Genomic DNA, 22,812 nt, shown 5'->3' on the forward strand with positions numbered 1-22,812 from the left:
GGATGTTAGTAAAAATATGGAAATAATCTAATGAATCCAATATATTACAATTAGAGACCTTGAACTCATTTAGCTTTCATTGTCAGTCAGTAGTTAAACTGTTAGTTTGTGCTTATTTGTCAAAGATAATACATGAAATGGAAACTACATAAAACTGACTTTTAAAAATACGAGGCAGTCAAATTCTGAGCTAACCATTTTATTCTGCCTACATGAAGTAACATTCACAAACAAGTCTTAAAGTTGAATTCATAAACGAGTCTTAAACAGGGGAAGATATTCACAGTGGTCCTCTGTGGTAAGATGAGTCCTCCTAACAGTCACTCTACTAATGGACTACAAATCCCAGAGCTGTGAAGGTAATTAAAGGGCGAAGTGGGGGGTTGGTCAACATGACGAATGCCAATGACATCAAATCAAATCAGTAAATTACTTCAAATATATCCCAACCTAGTCAGTAAACACATCACATGTGATAAATTAAAATCCCTCTACTCTTTTAAAAACTGTCAAACAACACTGGACTTTCATACTTTCAAAGATGCTGCTCTGTTCCAATAGTATGGCAGTGCAAAGATGAAAATGTAATTGTAAATGTATATCTATCTACCGGTAGTTCAAAATGTCAGGAGCAGCCCATGGCTGCCAAGAGAAACAACCAATTTTATTATAGGACACTTGGTCTGCACGAAAATTGCATGTACTTCAATTTAACACTGATCTACAAATCACTGCATGTTGGCTACTGTCTGTTATGACAAAAGAAAAAAGAAAAAGAAATCACTCAAATATATTATATCTGGTCCAAAAGAGACAAAAAAAAGCCAAATTGTCGCTATACTCTATTCAAAAATAAAGCTTCACACATTTAGTTGTCATTCAATTCAGAGCAATTCATTAAATTCATAGCAAAGCCAGGTTATGTGTGCTTGTGAGTGTCAGAGTGAGAGAACAGCAAAGGAGGAGAGGATAGAGAGAGAGAAAGAGGGAAGAGGGAAACATAGAGAAGGCAGACTGGATCACCATACATGGAGCGGAAACCAAGGACGTTCGATTGAGTCATACACACATGCTTTCCCTGTCTCTGAGTACCTCTCTCCCCATATACAAACAGTAAGAAAGATGACAACATACATGTTCAAAGACATCTCACATATGCACTGCCCCTACAACACAAACAAAATACACTACAAGTTATTGTAAACGTGCTCTGCACACAAACACATTTAAGTGTTCATAAATAAGGAATCTCAACAAAACAATTTGCTTTTCTTGGCAGCAGGTTAATTTAAACAAAAGCATAACATTAAGCCATTTTGTTCAGTATAGCGAAACTAGACTGGTGGGCTAAATCTGTGTAATAATATAGGCTCCAAAAAGATGTTAAACTAAAATGTTATTATCCCTTTGAAAATATGGGTTTGGGGTCAGCTTATACATACAGCATATCAAAAAACATTTAACATTTATCTCTGGTGTCAAGTCATTGCATTAAGAATAACGCAATCTCCCAATGGCTATCAGAAGACAAACTCAACAATTAATAGAGTTCTTTTAGCTTCCCTTTGAGGTGTTTCATGCAGCTGGAACAGTGCAGACACGACTGGCCAAAGTCGGTCTTGCAGGCCAGGTTGCATGATACACACATCTCCCATAGTTCCTGGATCAGTGCAGCGGTGTGGCAGTGTAGTGCATCTTAAAGTGTTGCTGGTGACTTAAGTGTCCCTTTGGTCAAGCTGTTTATGTATACCAGAGGAGTTGGATCTGATTGATCTCTGGATATGTTAGGAACCAGCACAAATCATACTGTACGTGAAGGCAGACTGCCATCCACTACCATTGTTGCCCTGTTGAGGGAGTAGACAACCATAAGCCTCCTCTGATACACATAGGGTCACCAGATGCTTCATTTCACCAGACAGCAAGAAGTTTCACCAAGAGAGTGTAATGCAGGGAGGTTCGCCAGGGTTCCCCATCTTCCCCATCTCCACATAGAAAGTGCACTGACCAACCAGCAGGGGGTACTGGTGTGGAGCTTAAGACATGGTTCTTTGCCAAACTTCCCATCAACAAACACTGGCAATCGTGTTCATCGGAGAGCCCTGCCAAGCCATAGGCACATGGATGCTGGGAATCGAACCCGGGTCTCTGAGGGTGAATGTTTTACCTCCATGCCAACTCAGATAACTTCTATACAAGTTATATAAACAGACAATAATGAGTCACTAAATGTTTTTGGACACCAAAATAATTTGTTTCACTGTTATTCAATAGTATTTTCCAAAGTGATTATTAGAACATAAAACGGATCACGATAAACCTTTGCTTCGGATCCAGTGTACCTGGATTTGGTTGAACTAAGATCTAATCAGTCTCTTCACGCTGTAGTTGTTCCTTCTGAGGGAGCGGCACAGCAGCTGTTCCTAACAGACCCCTTCTCACAATGTAGGGACAGGAGGGCCCACTGGGGATGTCTGCAAAACCTACAGGAAGAGGAAAAGGAAGTGAGAAAAGAAAATAATATGGGTCATGAAAGGACGAAGGATATATTGAGAGAATGGAGAAAGTGCAGGAGACAATAAATTGAAATAAATAAGAGAAAGTGCAACAAAGTATGAAGTATGCCGAGTATGAATTAAGAAATAATGAGATAAGATAGTGGCGACATGTGCCATTAGGATTCCATTATCGTAGTGGCTGGCAGCCAAACCATACTCTGAACTTTCTGTAATTGGAACGTTAAGAGGCTTATACCGTCTTTATAATACTTAATCCTCATATTGTTCCACTAAAACATCATTACTTGTGTCATAATTTTCATTAGAATACAAACCCTTGTCCTCCTCGTTGTTTTTGGCCAACTTTATTCATCCCAGATCTTTTACTTTTCAAATTATATTCCACCAAAAAAAAAAAAACAATAAAATAAAAACCAGGCAATCTTTATCAACAAAGACCTGGCGAACACACCTTTCATAACAACCTCGGGCAGGCCATAGGGTTCGTACTCTGTATCATCAAAGGCGGCCGACAGCTGGCAGCGGTTACGGCGGATTCGTTCTGCCAGGCGGGCAGGGTCAGCCGGGATGGGGAAGGAGCCCGTGAACAGCATCTTGTCTCCAAACTGCATGGGCGCTGGGCCGGGGGAGAGCGGGGGAGAGGATGTTAACTCCTCTATCTCCTCTCCTTCGGTCTGTGTGTATGCATGCTGGAGTTCTGATACTGCAGAGACGCTGGTGGGATTTATCTCTTGTTCTGTCTGTGTGCAGACGCTCTTCATCTTTCCAAGACCCTCACTCTTGGAGTCCTCCTGGCTCATGTGTCTGGTAATGAGGGCCTTGGACGTGTTCAGTGGGGTCTCTGGAGCCTGTTTGAGGCTCTCCGTGGTTACTTGGGAGTCTTTGGAAATGTGCTGCTGTCTGCCGTAGTTGGAAATTCTTTGGATGACAGCTTCTCTGTTGTTCTTGCTTTGTGTTTCTTTGGTCTGTGAGTGTTCTACGTCCATGTTTTCTTTCTCAGAGTCCTGGAGAAATAAAATGATTTAAGGCCTCATTAAATCCAGTTAAATCCAGAGAATATTACCAGCACACATATTAGAAATTACAGTGATTGTTAACCTCAAATTGTGACTGAGCCTTTGAAAGCATTCTAGCAACTAATAATAAAAACAAAATAATGAGTCACCCCATCATCCATGGCAGGCTCCTGCACTAAGTCCATAGGTGCTGAGGTCTTCCTTTTGTGCTGGACAACAGTCTTTGTTTCAGGATAGTTACTGTGCTGTAGTCTGTTGGAGGAACAATAACACGTTATTGAAGGAGATAAATACATACCAGTACACTAGCTCTGGTAAAAAACGAATATGCATTGTGCCATTATGCTGATACGTATAGATTTATCAACTGGCCGCCATAAGCAAGTAAAATATGTACTCTATGTGCGTTACCTGGAACCCAGGGTGCGGCCCTGCATTCTGTTAGACGAGCAGGACAGGAGGAGCTCATCCTCTCTGATTACCGTCACAGTGCTGGGGCTTTGGGGGACACCAGGGGCAGCTGGGTACGTAGGACCCAGCACAGGATCTTCATCCTGGGCATGACCGGTTGGAACAAGAGCCTGGAGCTCATTCTGAGTCTGCTGCGTCTGACCCAAAGTCTGTCTGAGAGCAGAGGTTTGGTCCAGGATATGTGGCTGGTTACATGTTTGAGTGAGCTTTTGGTCAAAGGTTGGAACAGGCTGGGAGGTTAGCCTCCAAATAACCAGCTCCTCAGCCTGCCTCTGGTTGTCCTCACGGAGAACCTGTAGCTCTGTCTGCAGTGCCTCCATCTGGACATGTGGGGAATTACATATAACATACATTATAATTAATGATTAAATGTACTGGATATTATTCAGGTACTTTATGTGTATGTATGTATACTGTATATACATATACATGAATTCCAATATTAAAATGTCAAACATCTACTTTGTGAACTGTGCAAAACATCATTCAACACATGTGTCTAGGATGCCTAAAACATAACATTTCACTGAGAGCATGTGCATTGTTATTCCATGTCTCTCTACTGAAACCAACCTGTTGCTGTAGGACCTGAGGCTGAGAAATGGTTCTTGACACCTCTTCAGCCACAGTCTCACTCTCCTTATCTTCTCCCTGGGTGATGACATCACTCAACACATTGGTGGAGTGCACCATTTCCTCTCCTGGACAGGAAGCGACATCCTTTCCTGGACTTTTCTTCTGGTCTGAATATTCCTGGCCCATGCTAGTGGATAATGTGCCATGAGTGATGTTTGTTAACTCCTCGGGGTGGTTAAAGCCTTCTGCTGTCATTCTCTCTCGCTCTTTTCTTCTTGTCTTCTCCTCGTCTTCTCTCTGTGCCCTGCTTGTTGCCATCTCCTGCCGGCAGTGCAATAGTTCCTCTTCTTGGCTGCGGAGGGCGCCCTCCTTCTCCTGCAGCTCTGCCAGCAGGTCTGTAATGTTCTGACTCTGCCTGTCGAAGGCCATGGTTAGCTGCTGCGTCTGCCGTGTCACCTGTAGTGGTGTGGTGGGGTTATAGGGGCGAGGGGGAGAGAGAGAGAGAGAGAGAGAAGTAAAGAACTGGAAGATTTCAATATATGTTTTCTAATAGAAAAAGGTACATTTTCAATTGCCTTACTGCAATATGTGTTACTAGTTCAGTGGCTTTGTGGTTAGTGTCCACTGTGTGCCTTGAGACACAGGGTTCAAGTAAGTCCCTGCGGCAGAGTATCATAATACCATGTCCAGGTTGTGACCAACTACATCAAGCTACCTACAGGAGATGCAATATGTATTTTAAGTCCTTAATTTCAGCTGGCCTTTGTAGATTTCTGCACTTAATAAGCTCCAAGAGGCAGACAGCTATGGGGCACTATTGGGCACATTTAAGAAATATATATTTGTTTTCCACAGTGATATGATGTGTGTTTATAGAACAATTTTCAAGTCTTTGAACATTGCCCAGCCAATCATAATCAACACCAGAACAATCTGTTGCATGGCATTTTATTATTTGAAGAAACACTAATTAAATCTCATCCCACGTCATCTACGTACCTGGCTCTGCATGGCCTCCAACTTGGCCTGACACTGGTTCGCCCGTACAACCTCTCTGCTCTTCTCTTCACGCAGACGCTCTACCTCCTTGGCCAGGTCACAGCAAGCAGACGCAGGCCTCTGGAGGCCCATGGGAACCTCCTCCTGGTCTGGGGTACAAGACCCCTGCAGATGCTTTCTTAGAGTGGTATCTTCCACCGCAGTTTGCTCCTCAGTACTTTGTTCTTGGATGAGATCGTTCACCCAGGAAGAGTCAGCATTGCGCTGATTGGCGGACTCGCAGAAGAGGCGGTGGTGCTCTGGGGAGGGGAGGATCTTGTCGTCGAGGCCGACGACGTTGGAGTTAAGCTCGTCATTGTGGAGACTCAGATACGTCAGAGGGCTGTTGGCTTCTGGAAGCTTCTTTTCATCCAGCCGCTCTTTCTTGCCACGAGTCTTCAGCTCCTCCAACTCGGATTCCAGCTGCGCAAGCTTGAGGCTCAAGTTCACCTTTCCCTCCCTGCCCGCCTTCACCATCCTCTTCCTCTCCTCTTCCTCCCTCTCCCTCTCATCCCGTTCTAAAGCCAGCTGGGCCTTCACTTCGGCCAGCTGCTTCTTCAGCTGAACATTCAGATCTATCATTTCACTCTCCCTGTCTTCCAGAGCTCTCTCCTTCGCCTCGTCAAACTCCCCTCTCTTCATCGTCTCTCGCGCCTCCCTCTCTCTCTTCACCTCTGACTCCAGAGCAGCCAGGGCCTTCCTTAAGCTTTCCGTCTCTGCCCTCATCCGCTCCTGCTCTGCCTTCCTCTGCTTCTCCTGCTCCTCTTTTTCTGCGGCCTGGCTGGCGTGTTTGCGGCTAAGCTGTTTAAGTCGTGTCCTGGCTTCGGTCTCTGCCCGGCGCTGGCTCTCCAGGTCCTCCAGGCGTTTCTGAAGTTCTTCACGAGCGTCACGGAGATCGGAACGTAACGAGGCGTTCTCCGTCCGCAGATCCTCAGATGTGGTCAAGGCGTGTTCGTTGGGTCTGAGAGTGGCTGACTGTATCGGGGACAACATTGTTTGGATTTCATGGACACAGTCCACAGAGGAAGCAGCGTTAGGAGTGTTGGAGAGTGTCTCTGTCTTTGAGCTGTCACACCGCATTGCATCACCTTCATTATTGGTACTCTTCCTCTCCTCCTCATCGTCTTCCTCCCGAGTGATCCCTCTCTCTTCTCGACTCCGCAACCTTTCAGAGTCTTGGGAGCTGAAGGCGGTGATGTGCTCTGAGTCGATGCCTTCGCCCGGCTCTCGGTCACTGGGATACTTTGCTGAAACTTGCTCCCCTACCTCCACCTCCCCGGCCCGCTCGCCTCGGGAGGTGTTGCTTGCAGGACGCTGCTTGGTGGAAGCCAGGGGTCGGGGGGGCTGGTTTGAGGCGTAGGGCTGAGAGGGGTAGCTCTGTCCAATAGAGGTAAACTGGACGGGGGGTAACGGGGTGGCTGCCTTCTGGTCTGGAATTGAAAAAGAAAAACACAATAAGTCTTTGTTTTCTAACATTCAAAATGAAATATCATGGAACAGCTAGAGTGTAGGGATCAGAAAAAAAAATCGACTTTGAAACTGATGATAACCTATTCTGTCCACTATGGATTGCCAACTTGGACAACAAAGTTGTCCACGAGATGCACAAGGCCGTCAGCTGCAATAAAGGGGACTACGAGCTGTAGAGCTGTCAGTTTCCCTCTAAAATCCCATTTGAATTTCATTCATTTATTTTTATACATTTTTGAAAATAGTCGAATATTTTTTTTAATTAATTAAATGAAATAAATCAAATAATGTATAGTTGTACAATAATAAACACATAATACGTGCGCATATTCAGATGCTATAACATACTGGGAAAAACGCTAAGCTACAAGCCCTCACCACATTGCATCATCGACGGGTTGTGGGCTTGCAGATCAGCGGAGGCATGGCTAGCAGCTAAATTGCTTGTTTAGACACGGCACGCTGCGTGTCTGTCCAGCGTACCAGTCCAGAACCAGAACCACAGAGAGAGAGAGAGAGAGGAGCAGAGCATGGAAGCAAGCTCCTCTACATTACTGACGTGCAAATATTACATTAAACTTTGGCTGTTGTCATAAGTTTCTTAAACGTTACTTTCAAGTGAAGCTTATGGGGGGATCGAAACAGCAGGAGAAATAGCTAAATAGCTAACCAGCTAATACTATGAAGAAACAGCTTCAGGTTTGAAAGCAGCAGAGGAGGAGGTCAGGGAGAGCAGTCTCCTAACAACGGTGTCGGGTGTCACACACCAATCTAGCTAGCCATCGTCAAAGAAAAGGGAACGCCCACTCGGTTTGTCCCTCTTCCTTTGAAGTGTAGCTATCGGAGGCAGACAGACAAAGTGTATGCATGATTATTAGGCTATGGCATTCGAATAGTCATTTAAATATTCGACTCTAATCCATTTCTTTAATATTCGAATTGTAGTCGAAAAACAAATTTCATTCTGACAGCTGCTGTTGGCACACCTGCCTTGTTTTCCAATATTACTTGTATATTGTAATTGATTAAACCATCTCAACGTAATTTTGGAAAAATCACATGTAAATGTTGGTTGGTTATTAACGTTTAAATACAGTATCTATATTTCCAGCATGGGCTGTAATATACTGCCTGCTCCAAGTCTGCAGAAGTTGAGCCATTGACCAGCAGGGGTCAGCATTTGACTGAGATTTCAAATGAGAGGGCATGAAAATAAAATGAAAGGCCATCTGTAACGCAATCACCCTGGCTTTAATATGTGGCCAACAGCTGCCTATCAGACCGTTATGAAATCAATAATTAATCCCCCATGCCGTTCAGACTGCACCCATCCATCTCTTTCCACATTCTCACCTTGCAGTTCTTTGAGGAGGTGCAGGGCGTCGGCCCGCTCCTCTGCCAGTCTCCGCCCCTCCTCCTCCAGAGCGCGCTCTCTCCTCTTGCTCTGCTCCAGGCTCACTGCCACGCCCTCTGCATCCCGCAGTGCCTCCTGACACACAAGGAAGTGGTGTTGAATAGGAGGGGAGGGGAATTCATTCAAACTGAAGTTAATGACACAACAACAGTTGAGTTTATATAAATAAAGTGCCAGCATAGGTGGACTCGTTTGTATATGGTTCATTAATTATGAAAATGCTACAATGATCCTCGAACATCTCTGCTATCAAATGCTTGGTAAAGAAAGATCTTGATACCAAAATGTGATGTACTGTATGTCTGTTGTGTATGTCTACTAATTTATAATAGGTTATAGTACATTTTTGCCATTAATGGGTGTTTAAATGAATTTAAGAACTGCAATTTATTTTAATTCATGAGCATTTACAGTAAGATCTGTTGAAGAACAGGTAGGATGTGTCGGTGGTGGGTTTTAAATGCAACATTCAAACTTCAAAACAAGTTTCAGCATTCACTCCACTTTCACCATGAAGTCACAAATTATTCTTGCTATCGCTATGGATACGTGACCCAAAATAGACATAATTGCTATTTAAAATAAATAATGTGGGGTTTTATACAATACCAATAATGGTCCCTGTTTTATCAGGTTATGTCCTCTCTAATAATGTTGGCTGTAACATTTACTGTATATTAACACAATTAGTGCCTCTTAATCTGAAGGTTGCTTGGTGCCTCGGTGCCACGCGGTTTCCTCCATAGGCCGCCGCTATTATTTTGAAGGGCTGGAAGGGGGTTGTTTTTGTTTTTTTGGATTATCACTTGACGGCAACGATTACGTCATCTAGTCACATGACAGTGTGGGACAAGAAGAGGCAAGATGGCTGCGCCCTGCTTTGTGCCTTGTTTACATTTAGATCTGCTGCAAAATGTCTCAAAATGGCTATTTTGTTTAAATGAAGTTTCTTTATGGGCCTCTCCATTGACTTAACATTGAGGAGCTTCACTTCGCGTGCACGCCCAACGTGCGTTGTAAACAAATCGCCGACATTAACGATGCGAGCGGGACCGGAGCGACATTAAGTAAGTAATAATATCTTTACTGTATATACAGTAAGATTCACAGTCCTCACCGTCAACGGCGCCATGGTATTAACCCTTTCAATGACGGTGAGGACTGTCAACGGCGGCAGATGTGTTAAGTTATCAACGCCATAAAAACCTCTTTATAACTACAGTACATCCAAGTACCATGTTAAAACAGTTGCACTACCCATAAAGCTATCACTTGCTCATTATCTTCAAGGAGACATATGGCATGGGACAGATTCATAAGCTGTTAAAAAATTCAGAGAATTTATTATGTTCCCACTGCTTGTGTAATGAATAATTAAGTGACCTGTCTAGACCTACAGTCACAAGACTTGTGATATGGCCACTCATTTGAGGAATTGTGTGTGTGTGTGTGCGCGCACGCGCGTGCGTGTGTGTGTGTTACCGTCAGTTTGGCTTGTGTCTGTGCATCTTTCCTTTGGCTTTCTTTTAGCTCTCCTTCTGTCCACTTCAGTTTGGCTTTGAGAGTTTCAATCTCCTTTTCCAATGCTTGCTTCTGAAGAGACACCTGGAGAGGAAAAGCAGGGAAGGGTGAAAGTTATCATTCAGTACACAGGACACGGTTAGAGATTGTATTTTATGAACATGGAGGGAGAATCCTACAGTAATAGAGAAGCTATAAATAAAGTCATGTTTTTGTTTATGGAAGTCAATCAGGGAGAACAAAAGGAAATGATCATGGAAGTGGTAAGGAGAAGAGGTGGAGGGGTGGAAGGGAGCGATGAAATAACCCAATATCTACTATGAGATCCATCTAAAGCACCCTCTACCACTCTGGGGACAACTCAGCAGCTTTAACTAGGTTAAGCCAACACTTTACCAGGCCTAGTCTGTCTGGCCTAGGGCTGGGCAATATATCAATATTATGAGAACAATATCGTCTGGAATAGTGCATATTGTAGTATCATGATATGGCATAAAAGTTGTATTAATGTCTATGTCATTTGATACTATTTAAATAAAACAAATTGAAAATGTTAAAATAATATCACAATATCGATATTGAGGTATTTACTTGTTCAAAAATATTGTTACATTTTGCCCATATCGCCCAGCCCTAGTGGTTTGCATAGAAAGGTCATTCATACACACATTATCTCTTGTCTTGTAATGCATGAATTTTCACTACAAAACAACTGAATAAGGCAATGTAACTTCATACAGATTTGACTATTTGAAACCAAACTTTGTAGGATTTATGAGTCTCAAAGAAAGAACTTTGAGTGTTTTTATGTCCAAGTGTGCTGATTACTCACTGCCTGTCGGAGTACAACAAGCTAATGTGAAAATAATGCAAAATATTAAAATTAATAGTAGTAATTAACTCAACCTCTGCCAGAAAAATACCCCTTTGTACCCCTTCTCTGCCATGCCAGAGGAACCCGAAGATTTAATAAGCTTTAATTAAAAAGAAATAATTTATCGAAGCAGAACTAAAATAGGCCGGAACTAATGCTCCAGGATCGGTTTCTACACGGACACATTATTGAGCGGACCGGTTAACATTGAGGCCGTAAACCGGAAGCGGATGGTCCGTCCTCTATTTTGGCCCGTTAGCTTTCTGTGTAGACACCGCGGCTTACAGACGGAGAACTTATTGATCAATTGAAAAAAATTAAAAGGATTTGAGAAGCTGATGGAATACGCGAACACACGATGCATAGCAGTGTCCGATCACGCACGATGGGAACTGGATGAGCGCCCGCGTTAACAGGTAGGAGAAGCCAGCAGTGAAAGACATAGAAAAATCTTCGGGCTCCTCGGCCGTAAACTACGAATGAGTTAAATATAGTAATAGAAATAAAATAAAGAAAGATCATTTATTTCAGGTTTTATCTGACCAGTATGATGGGGAAAAGTGTGACAATGAGTCAGAAAAGGTTTCCCATTCAAACCTCTACTGTATGTCCTTCACTGAATGCTTCAAATGGTGAACTGGGTCACAAGAAATGCATGCATACCATCAGCCAGCAAACATTAGTTTGATTTTGCAAGTTTGCTACTGGATTCAACACAATCGGTGGCTTTGTTATGCTTATGTGTGTACATGGCATTGGTATCACACCAAACAAGATAAGAATAAAGAATAAATGTGTGGTTCCAGTTAAGATTGTGGGCTGACTGAATAAGCCATTGTTTAGAATGTAATCTCTGTGAGCAGCTGGTCTGGTTTATGAATGGGAGTCATTGAAATAGTCAACCTGGCAGGTATCAACTAGTAGGTTTTGCATTTGAATCCTGATCAAACTTGTATTATTACCTCTTAAAAAACAATACAGCACCATTCTGTGACACATGCACGCACAAACGGCGCACGCGCACAGCGCACACACACCTCTTCATGCAGTACCCCCACGCCAAGACGCATGCCTTCATGCCTCCCTTCATAAGAATGCTGACTGTTTCAGGCAGCAGTCACACACAAACACAAGTTGAATGTGTTGATTTCATCCTCCCATAACCAAGTTTTTCTGCACTGTCAAACACAGTCACACAGTTATTACCTTTGCTGTTCAACCCTTCCACTGGGAAGAAAACAAGAGAAGAAGAGGAAAGAAAACACAGAAAGCAAGAGAGTGAAACCGCAGGCGAGGGAAAAAAACAGTAAAGCAAGGTCGAGGAGGAAGCGTGGGAGAGAAAGTAACATTAGTTCATTGACCTCTGGAGTAAATAATAGCAGTCGCTCAAGACAGGGAGAGAGAGAGAGAGAGAGAGAGAGAGAGAGCGAGAGAGAGACAGAGAGAAGATAAGGAGAGGCAGGAAATAACTGTGAAACAGAGACAGAGGATGTGTTCACTCACTGCCAATGCCGATCCAAATTAATAAAGTCACTGCACTGATTTGGTGTGTGCTCTACCTTCTCCGCCTGGGCCTGCAGTGCATTGTGGAGCGTCCTGGCCTGTTGAATCTCCTGGTTGAGTTTATTCACTTCCTGCTGATGCTGCTTCTCCAGACACTGTCTCTCCTTCTGGAGCTCCACCAAGTCCTGACACAAACACCACATACATACAGAATCCATGCACACATGCACATGCAAACACACACATGTACACATGCACACACACAAATACAAACACACACACTTAATATGCAAGCTAGTTATAGTGCCTAACCCACGTCTTGTTACATTTCCTGTAGAAACCTGTGGATCTTCTACACTGAAACATGAGCTACCATTATTGTTAGCCCCTCTCATCATCTTCCCATTCCCAACCCTCTGCTTTTGTCATTCATCATCTCAACATGTCTTTCTCTTTATCCATCTTCGTCTATCTATTCTGACCCCTTCTCTCTGTCTCATTCCATCCTCCTGTCCTCCCTCCCTGTCTGTCTGTCTGTCTCACCCTCTGATGTTGTTTCTCCAGGTCCTTGACACGTTGTTGGTTTTGGAGTCGGATGCTCTCAGCATTCTGTCTCTGACACTTCAGCTCCTCCTGAAGCTGTTTCAGCCTCTGCTCTGCCCCGGACGCCTGGGCACGCACGCACGCACACACACACACACACACACACACACACACACACACACATACGCACAAATAAGGTGTGTGTATATGCTGAAGCCAACCTCAAATACAGTTTATATTCATTTGGCATTCTATAGTATGCACTTTATGTACATGCATGTTCTTGTGTGTCTGCATATACAGTATGAACGTTCGTTTGAGTGTCTGGTACCCGCTCGCTCTCCTGTGCCATGCGTGTGTGTGCCATGCTGAGCTGGTCATGGGCTCTCTGCAGGCTGTGCTCGCTGGCAGACACCTCCTTCCTGCTCTGCCCCAGCTGGGCCTGTGCCTCCTTCAGCCTCGCCGCCTCCGCCCTCAACTCTGCCTCCAAGGCCCCCACACGGCTCTGCAGCTCTGACACGCATGCTGGTCAAAGAGAAGTCAGTGTCACATTAGACGAGTGGTCAATACAGACCAATGTGAGCAGAGTAACATATTAAATATTTACGAATACATTGATCCTATAAAAGCATATTCCCAGGGTGATGGGTGTTCCCTCTGGATACAATGAACATCTGTTGCAAACCTGAAACCAAAGGCTCACTAGTTGGTATCATCAGGACACACATTGTTCTAGGCTGCTTTCATTGCCACCTTCTTCAATAGTTTTACAATTACATTAATGGTGTTTAATTTGTACTTACTTGTTTTACTTTGCAATTACTGGTCCATTTAATCTGTTAACCCTGGCATCCTTTTTTCTTTTTTTAACACCTTCTAAGCCAAGGGGGGCCCCTTAATGTTAAAACCGTACTATATCGCACATCCCCCCAGGGACTCTCAGCCACGTCGTACATTCCCGGACTTTGTCTTTAAAACCGGAATAAAAGCTTTTGATCCGAAAATCGGCGATCGTCTAACCTTCCCTAGTCACCACTCGTGCACTGATAGCTCATGCAGACCGTGCATGAAGCAGAGGTGACATCAGCGCCTCTCCTTCTCCAAGGCACCTTCCACCCATCCGTTTACTGTCTACACACTCGAGCTCCTCCTGCAGCCATGCTTGGGGCTATGCTAGCGAAACTTTTCAGTTCTGTTCTTCAGTCACACATGGACTATTTGCGGGGACATTTACGTGAAAGGATCGCGCACGCGAAACGCACGGGGACATCGACGATCGGCCAAAACCCCCATTCTATCCCAACGGAGATCGAGAAAATCATGGTGAGTTACTGGCCTGGGGGGAAAAAAAAAAGAAAAAACAGCGGCGCTGTTCAAGATGGAGGGGCTGCGGGGTCATGTTTATAAACATAATATTATGTCTCAGATCACAATACAATAATAGAAATTTCACGGCTAATCTACCAACCACCATTCTATTTCGGACTGCAACGTGTTAATATAATCTTTCAAAATTAGCTAAACTAGCCAATCTATAGGCTCACAACACACATTATGAGCTTATATATTGGCCATTTCTGCTCTTTGTCATATGACATTAAGTATACTGTATACTGTAGGGCTTAAGTGGTTAAGTGTGCTTGATTGACGAGTCTAACACAACAACCGAGTTACAGAAATGGGGTCAACCCAATTGACAGCCACAGCTTCCCATTTGCACGGCTGCAGGCTATAGTCCGGGCATTTCGGGCAGTATTTTGATGGAATCGTGCATTTTATGATAGAAGTATGAAATGTGGCACACAGAACATGCCATATGGAACATTTTTGGCTATAGGGACATCGCAGATTTGTCTTGGGAAACTTGGGAAACTTGTGGGAACCAATCAAAGTTGGGCTCTCATAGACTTTATTATACAGTAAAATAATACAAAAATAAATATTTCTGCCCGAAACGCTCAGACTACTACATCTTGCCTGCCCCTCATCTTCCTCTGTGGGCTTTCTCCACACATGGCCTGTTGGTATATTTAAAGTTTCTCAGATGCTTCCAAAGCCAAAGCAACCATGTCATGTTTGCGTCCTTGGCTGTACCGGCAGACTGTTAGCACTAGCAGTTGTGTATTGACTTAGTATAGTTATAGTACAGTAGTCACTAGTACAGAGTGTTACAACACCTCACAATGAACAGGGACATTCACAATTGAATGATTCTGTCTGACAACAAATGTGCTCACACACACATGCAAACAATGTCCTTATAGTCATTCACTCAAAGATTTACAGCCACTGACAAACATGCAAAGTGCACAAAAACCCACAGAGCCAACAAGCAAAGTAAACAGTGACCCTCCCCTCTCCCTGCTGCTCACCAGCAGCTAAAGGAAGGATTTATTGGTTCAGATTGAATTGTCCCCTTCCTGCTCTGAGCTACTGTGACACACACAGTTTGATGCTACCTATAATACAGGATGAGTCACTCAACCTCACGTAGCAAGCCTGAGAACAGGCTGAATAATGTTTAGATGAGCCTTTGGTCTTATAACATCCTTTTTTAAGTGTTACCTGGACATACTGTAGACTGGATACACCAGGAGGACAAGTGGAAACTAGAAAATGTGCTCAGTACTGCAGGTCACAAATCTCCATCCAGGTAGAAGCTTGTTTATAAGTTATTGTGGTGCTTCATGGTTCAATAGAAGTTCATGATGCATTTCCCTAGTACACTCAGTGGCCCCTGGAGCTTGACAACCAAACGGTGTGACCAGTTTATCAGTTCTCCCTGTTAATCTGTCCAGATTAAGTTCTGTGTATTTTTGTGATATGGCACACCTACTACCTAATAAGTGTAAAAAGTGAATTTGTTCTTCCTTGGCCCAGGACCATCGTTTCCACTAAGTAGCAAATATGTTCACAACTGCTTGAGATATCATGCGAACAGGCAGAGAGAAGTGGACAAAACACTACCTCCTTGGCAGGGCAGAGGTACTCTTCAGTATGGGTCACAAAGGCTACAAACTGTGTGCGTTAGTGGAAGTAATTTGACACGTGAATGCAAACAAGCCAAAACTAGACAGGTTTTAGCAGCTATTACAGTACCCAAGCTGCCATTATAGACGCATTTCCAGACAACGTCACACTGATAAGAACCAGTATGCGCACACAGGTCGGGGCCAAAAGAAACCGCATGTCTTTTCTCCCAGTGTGGAGAAAGAATGCTTAGGATGTGATTTCTCGCTCTTGAAATATATAATCCTTGGTTTCTGTTGTGTGTAAACAATAATAGCAATTCACAGCAGTTCTCCTCAAAACTACACCTACAGTCGTTGTCATAAGAACGGAGAGAGCACTATGATCACGGCACCAGAGCTGCTCTTGCTCTCGCAGCGGCAGCCCATCAAGCATAATTTATGCTCCTACGCGAGCAGAGAACGGCCGAGAGTAGCAGACCTCCAAGCTCAACAAGAGTGACGAACATGTCTCGCTAGGATCGTCTCACCATCCAACACAGAAGAGGAGATTGAGGCCACGTTTAGACGGCAACGGTCTGTAGAGAGAGCGGCGAGGTCCCCATTGCGTTGTCTCTTTTTTCCAGTGTTCATGCGAAGACGCACAAGAGACTGAAATGATGTAGTGTGCACACCATGTCGCTAGGTGGCAGTGACACAATATCTGGCAGTGTGTGACATCATGTCCGCTCTACTTCCAGTCACAGCATTTGTTTACGTATCATTCACCATGACAGCGTACAGGTTTCAGCTGCTGTCGGCTTTGCAGCGTTAGTTTAAAAGATTTTCACCCTGGGAAGAGCTTTTGCTTTTTGCGTTTTCAACCCCTGTTGAAAATACCGTTGTCGTCTGAACGGAAGGCATATCTGACATTTAATTTTGCAGATTTCTCGTGGAAACGTTGTCGTCTGAACGCCGCCTGAATCAACTGAAACCAGTGATCCCCAAAACAGGTTTGGGGATCTGTTGGGAATTGATTACATGAAACAGGCACCTGCAAGTGCAGTCTCAATGTTGGTAAACAAGAAATCCGTCTACAACTACTGTATTTGTATACATTGTTTAACACAGTTACACCTCACCACCAACACTCACTTTCTGTTTCTTTACTGCGGCCCTCTGCTATCCCACAATCCACCTGTTCCAGCTGCCCCCGACTGATGACTTCAGCATGGGGTATCTGGGGAGATGGGGCGCTTCGTCCCCTAGCAACAAGCCTCGAGTCGTCGCGTTCCCACGGAAACACAGATGAGGGACTGGCGAAGACATCCGATTGGTCGGACCGATGGCGGAGGGGCGTATTCTTGTGCTGTTGTCGTTGGAGTGAGGATGTGGGAGTGTCCGAATACTGGAGCTGTTGCTGAAGACGGAAAAATACATTTGATTAAGTTATTAAGTTGCTTGCTAATATCAACATTAACCCACAAAATAAACACAAAATAAAAAAATTATAAAATAAAAGATATTCGAGCAACTGCCAACCACAGATTCAAAACTGAGTGTTAATTCATCCATTTGTAACTCCGGGAGTGTCAGGATTTTTCACTGTCCAAGTGTATTTATGACATCCTGAATTCTCAAATTACAGAGTCGGTTTCACAGACCTGTTTGAATCTAATCCTAAACTCCCATTTCTAGAGCTCACAGGAAAACCACACGGGTGGGACACCAGTCCAGGCTTAAAATGCTTTAGTGAGACCGGCTTGGTGTCGGCTGGCACACATTAGTACTCACCCTGACGTCTCTCTCTCCTCCTCCTCCTCTGTGCCCTGGCTCCTCCTCCTTTTCACCTCCTGAACGACAAAAGCACAACATTTGGGTTGGGTTCTGTTCCACGACTGACGACCAACACCCAGAACCATGAGAAACAATACAACTGGAGAGCTTGTGGTCTACTGTGATCTAATAACAAAACAGGAAGCAGATAGCACTGTACTGTATTCCCTAGAGAGATTGGGGTGGGGAGAGAGGGGGAGCGTGAGATGATGACCATGGGGAGATGGAAACTGTGTGATGAGGAAAGGGTGACCGAGAGGATAGCGTGTTGGGAAATAAACGTATGACCTCTCTGCTGCTGGCTTCAGAACAGTTTTCTGGTTTAAGCTGCCTACAATCCAGGACTACAGTATTTAAATTAATTAAATGTTTAAACCAATCTGTAGACAACTGTAATATAAATGAAGCGCAGCGTAAGTTTATGCAGGGCATGGGAGTCAAGTTGCTGCTCAGCTGTAGTCAGATGTCAGTCAGCTCTGTTCTCATACCTCATTAACATATCTGCTGGTCATTATGTCTCATGACTGCCATACTCCAATCAAAGCTCTCAATCAGTAGGGAAGGCTCCTTTAAATAGAGCTTGCTTTCTCTACCAATGCTTGGTTCCGGAGCTTCGGAATCATTTGCTGCTTGCTTCCTCCGCCACCCCAGCCTCCACCTTTGCACGATCAGTCTGGCTAAGCTCAAATACTTGTGATTGTCTGATTAAGTTACATGTCAATGTGGTGATTGTCTGATTAAGTTACATGTCAATGTGGTTAAGCAAGTACTGTGATCTTGACTAAGTTTCATGTCAATGTTGTTAAGCTCAATACTGTGATTGTGTCTAAGTTCATGTCAATGTTGTTAAGCTCAATACTGTGATTTGACTATGTTACATGTCATGGTTATTGCTATTATTTTGCTATTCTATCCCTATGGGGGGGTATTGTTATGCGTTCCCTGATTTTGCTTAGCATGCTCAGAAAAGCCTGCACAAAATTCAGGGAGCATCTCCGAACGCGGAGCCCTTCAAACGCCTAGATTAACTGTATTCCATTTATGCAATTGACTGTATTGAATTTATGCAATAAATGGTTAAATCTTCTTGACGTGAATGTTCCTGCCTAAACTATCGTATTATGCAGTGGTTGGAGGTGGTTTTCCAACTCTTCTAGAAAGTCCTACAAAGCTACAAAAATAATAATACATTTGAACTGCATACACAAGAATAAGCAGTGTGAAATAGGTCAGAAGTACACACATTGGGTCTACTATGAGGGAACCAGAGTGTACAGAGTCACGTACCATTGCGTTCCCACGGTGAGCCCATGTTCCAACATGGCGTGGCAAACAAGGTGGAGTCTGATGGCCTGTTACTGTTCTGCAACTTCTCCAGCTCAACCTCCAACCTGGGAGGAGAGAGAGAGAGAGAGAGAGAGAGAGAGAGAGAGAGAGAGAGAGAGAGAGAGAGAGAGAGAGAGAGAGAGAGAGAGAGAGAGAGAGAGAGAGAGAGGCAGGCACAGAGAGAGGGGGCCAGGAATGGAAGATCATGAAGGTGTGTGTTGTTGTGAAAGGGGGTCAGAAGAAGCGGTTAGGAGTGTTTAGTGAATGATGCCATTTCTGCACACTGTTTTTCTCAATTTGTTTGGATTTTATTATTCAAGGTTGTTATTTTAGGTTTTATATTTTTAATTGGCTGTTATTGTTTATTATCCTCATAATTTCACATTGTTTTTTTTTTAAAGCACTTTAGAAATTACATTTATTATTATCATTAATATTATTTCCCTGCCATTCTGACCTTTTGACCTCCTGGGTGAGGTTGTGGGTGAGGGTGCGGGCGGCCTCCAGCTGCCCCTCCAGAGAGCACGCATGAGCCTGCTTGGTTTGCACCTCTTGAGACAGCCGCTCCGACGCACGCACCGCCGCCTGAGACTCCTCAAACACCAACTTCAGCTCCCTCTGCACATCTTGAAGCTCCCCGCGTGTCTCCTCATACTTGGTGGAGGGGGAAGGAGAGGAGAGGAGAGGACATGCTAGTGTTCCTTCCTAAAACATCTCATTTCCTATGGTGACTCAAACACCAAAGAGGTTTATTTCTGGAAGCCTGCCCTGCCTATTCGGAAGTAGGCTTCCTCAAGTATACAGAATGACTCACTACATAAAAAATGTGAAATATTCAAAACAATCTCTGTAGAATCTCTAAATAGCTACACAGTAAAACCCCTCATGGTTAATGTATTAATACCTATCTCAGCATTAAATTAACAATATGTATCAATAGCAGCAGTACTACCTTGATAGTCTGTTTGTTGAGGGTGGCCTGTGTGTTGTCCAATTGAATCTGTCTCTGTTTGTTCTCTCTGGACAGTCTCTCCTGTTGGACCTGGAGGTCCTTCACTTTCTGCAGAGCTCGACCAGACAGCCCCACAGTCCAGTCCTCTTCGGCCCAACTCATCTCTCCCTCTGTCTAGGCCTGGCGGGCTCCACCTCAGCTACTGACCACCCACTGCCAGGGTGGGAAACCAACACCAGTCCCAAAACTGGCAATATTTTCTACTGTTCAAGCCAGTTTGGCTGGTAAGAAAAGTATCAAGTGTGGGTGAGATGATGGTCGTTTGGAATCCACAAACTACTAGCTGTTGGAATTTGTTAGTTCCATGTTCTGCTCCCGGGCAACAGGTGAATGGATAGTCACTACAGTCACTGGAGCCAGCAGCTGAGGGAAAGAGCAGAAACCACGTTGGAATTCCAGATGTCAAGAAGGGGTGTGCAGTGTCAACCAGGAAGTTCAGCCTGCAACAAGAAATAAACAAAGGCAGTGTTGTTAAGTAAGGTGCAGGTCGGCATGTGTGTGTGTTGTAACAGAGAATGCAATCACATTCCACATTAGTCTGGCATACACTTCATAAGATCTGTGTGCACACTGTGTTGTGAAAGGTAATGCCGAGAGCAGTTCATCAGCCTGAGCATGTTTCTCTCAGTCCTGTGTACTAGCTGCAAGGCGCAAGCTGTGTAAAGTCCTGTCTTCTACTGTGTTGTGTTACTTAGAGCTTAGAGGCTTTGGTCCCCTAGTGAGTTGGTTGCTAGCTATGTGCTGCTGTGACTCAATGTTTTCCAAGCAGACCGCCTGCCAGTTTCCAAGCATGTTTCAAGTTGAAAATAACAAAACCGGTGGGCGAATGCACGCGCGCACACGCACACACACACACACACACACACACACACACACACACACACACACACACACACACACACTAAATGTCAACAATTAAATTGTTAAGAATACATCTAATTTCATGTTGACACTCAGGTGTTTTAAAATAGAAACCACTCTTTTGAAGGCATGTGTAAATGGAAAAAGACAGAAAGGCACACATAAGCAGTATGCTGCTGCTGCTACTACTACTGTAGAGAATGAAGATAAGAACACTGGATAAGAATGAAGAAAAGCCTGATTGAAATTGAAAACCAGGGCCTAGTCGAACCTGGGGAGACCAAACTTGGATTCGTGTTTTGACGTGTATGGTCTCTAGCCTCAAGGCCATAAACCTGTCTTATATATTGGATTGGGCTGTTTGTTGTCATTGTTCACGTATTATGTCATGGTTTACTGCCCGTTCACACAAACGTCACGGAGGCAAAGTCAAACCCAGCTGACATGCCCAACTCCTGCAGTTACAACTACCACTTCATACACACATTAATGACATAATACAGTGGTGGAAAAAGTACTACTTTTTTACGTAAGTAAAAGTATCAATACTGCTATGTAGAAATACTCCGTAACAAGTGAAAGTCTGGAATTCAAAATGTAAAAAAGTACAAAATCTAATCAAAGTAACCAGTAACTTAAGTTACAATATTTGCCTCTAGATGTAGTGGAGTAGAAGTATAAGTAGGCCTACAGAAAATTGGAAATACTCCAGTAAAGTACAACTACCTCAAAATCCAGTTATTGAGTAGGCTACATGTATACTTCTTGGTTACTTTTCACCACTGCAACACAGCCATCCATCATAATGGTCAAATGTTAATAAATTAGTAGTAGATCTGTGACAGCTGTGGATCATCATAGAGAGGATATGTTGCTGGATGGACCCTGGTTTCTGGAACAACTGCAATGGCAGATCTGATCACGCGGTTCAAGAGAAGCAACTGAGTGTCAGCTTAAAAAAACAACACCACATAGCCATTAGTTAATTATTAGTTTAACCATTGACTAAAATAAAATGAACTTGTCTGTGTCTGTCAGTTAAGGGGGCAAAAGTCACTTCTGACTGACTGGCTCTGACAGAAACATGACCGTCGTCATCACACTGGGTATGTTTGAGCTATTTGCAGAACGTTATAATGTCAGAGAGCAGAGCGCGCCCATGCTAGAATAAAGCCCACCGCTCCCACTTACCATTCACTCCCCCGACACCTGGCTCTGGTGATGTTGGCGGTGAAGCATTCTTGTATAACTGACGTATAACCGTTTACATTATTATCTTCCTTAAACGCTAGCGGTTTGACAGTTTTTCATTATCAGAACAAGACGCCGCCTGACAACAACGCCACAGAAAAAAAGTCCGTTTGGCACGAGGCGGGGCGGGGCTTGGTGACGTAGTGAGGAGGGAGGAATGTTTGGGAAAAGTTGGTTCATGGTTAGATTCTATATCCCATAGCCTGTGTGGCCGTTTACGCCGTGATTAGCTAGTTTTAGTTGTCAAGCATTTTGATTGATTGATTGAAGACTTTATTAGAAGTTTGCATATAGGAAAAGGTACAGTTTCATGACGGTACAGTTCACTGGTACAAGGTCTACTAAAAGGAGATCCACGAAAAGACTATAAGCTTATTTCCACAGGAAACCATTAAAGTATCTCATATAACATTGAATGACAGACGAATAGAACACAGTAGGCTACTATGCAGTAGATGTAAAGAAAAGAAAATGAGAGAACAAAAAAGAAAAAGAAAACAGTAGGCCTAATTCTAAACAAACAGTAAGTATATACAAAGAAGGGGCAGGGGAGGGGAGGGTTGGGCTAGGTTAGTTTTTTTTACCAGTTGCGAACGGCTGCTGCCTGTAAGTGGTTTTTCAGGGCAATTTTAA

At 43.8% G+C, this 22,812-nt stretch overlaps 1 protein-coding gene across 4 annotated transcripts; it reads right to left on the minus strand.

Moving 5' to 3' along the window:
• Positions 1 to 191: 191 nt before the first annotated feature.
• LOC308302061 (uncharacterized protein) lies at positions 192 to 22,244 on the minus strand. Of its 4 annotated transcripts, XM_080746240.1 has the most exons (18): positions 22,120 to 22,244; positions 20,008 to 20,507; positions 19,513 to 19,709; positions 19,017 to 19,120; positions 17,688 to 17,746; positions 17,049 to 17,313; positions 13,277 to 13,470; positions 12,946 to 13,071; positions 12,459 to 12,587; positions 9,987 to 10,109; positions 8,444 to 8,579; positions 5,582 to 7,050; positions 4,580 to 5,038; positions 3,947 to 4,326; positions 3,685 to 3,787; positions 2,971 to 3,523; positions 2,343 to 2,483; positions 192 to 2,190 (listed from the first exon to the last, which is right to left on the minus strand). In XM_080746240.1, exons 2-17 carry the CDS (start codon positions 20,167 to 20,169, stop codon positions 2,365 to 2,367), a joined length of 4,578 nt encoding a protein of 1,525 aa, XP_080602366.1. In that variant the 5' UTR covers positions 20,170 to 20,507; positions 22,120 to 22,244; the 3' UTR covers positions 192 to 2,190; positions 2,343 to 2,364. The 4 variants fall into 4 exon arrangements, with proteins under 4 accessions (XP_080602366.1, XP_080602363.1, XP_080602364.1 ...); XM_080746237.1 differs by having other exon boundaries at positions 192 to 2,483; XM_080746238.1 differs by lacking the exon at positions 22,120 to 22,244 and adding an exon at positions 21,655 to 21,814 and having other exon boundaries at positions 192 to 2,483.
• Positions 22,245 to 22,812: the final 568 nt, after the last annotated feature.

Source organism: Nannobrachium achirus (assembly GCF_963921795.1).
Source record: "Nannobrachium achirus genome assembly, chromosome: 17".
NCBI lineage: Eukaryota > Metazoa > Chordata > Actinopteri > Myctophiformes > Myctophidae > Nannobrachium > Nannobrachium achirus.

What these genes read in the sequence shown, in the direction of transcription:
- LOC308302061 (XM_080746240.1), bottom strand. Translation starts at nt 20,169, where the DNA reads ATGAGTTGGGCCGAAGAGGACTGGACTGTGGGGCTGTCTGGTCGAGCT. An exon ending in TGCAGGCCCAGGCGGAGAAG is followed by an intron (nt 10,110 to 12,458) that starts GTAGAGCACACA and finishes TTTCCTCTCCAG; the next exon opens with GTGTCTCTTCAGAAGCAAGC. An exon ending in CTCAGGTCCTACAGCAACAG is followed by an intron (nt 4,327 to 4,579) that starts GTTGGTTTCAGT and finishes CCACATGTCCAG; the next exon opens with ATGGAGGCACTGCAGACAGA.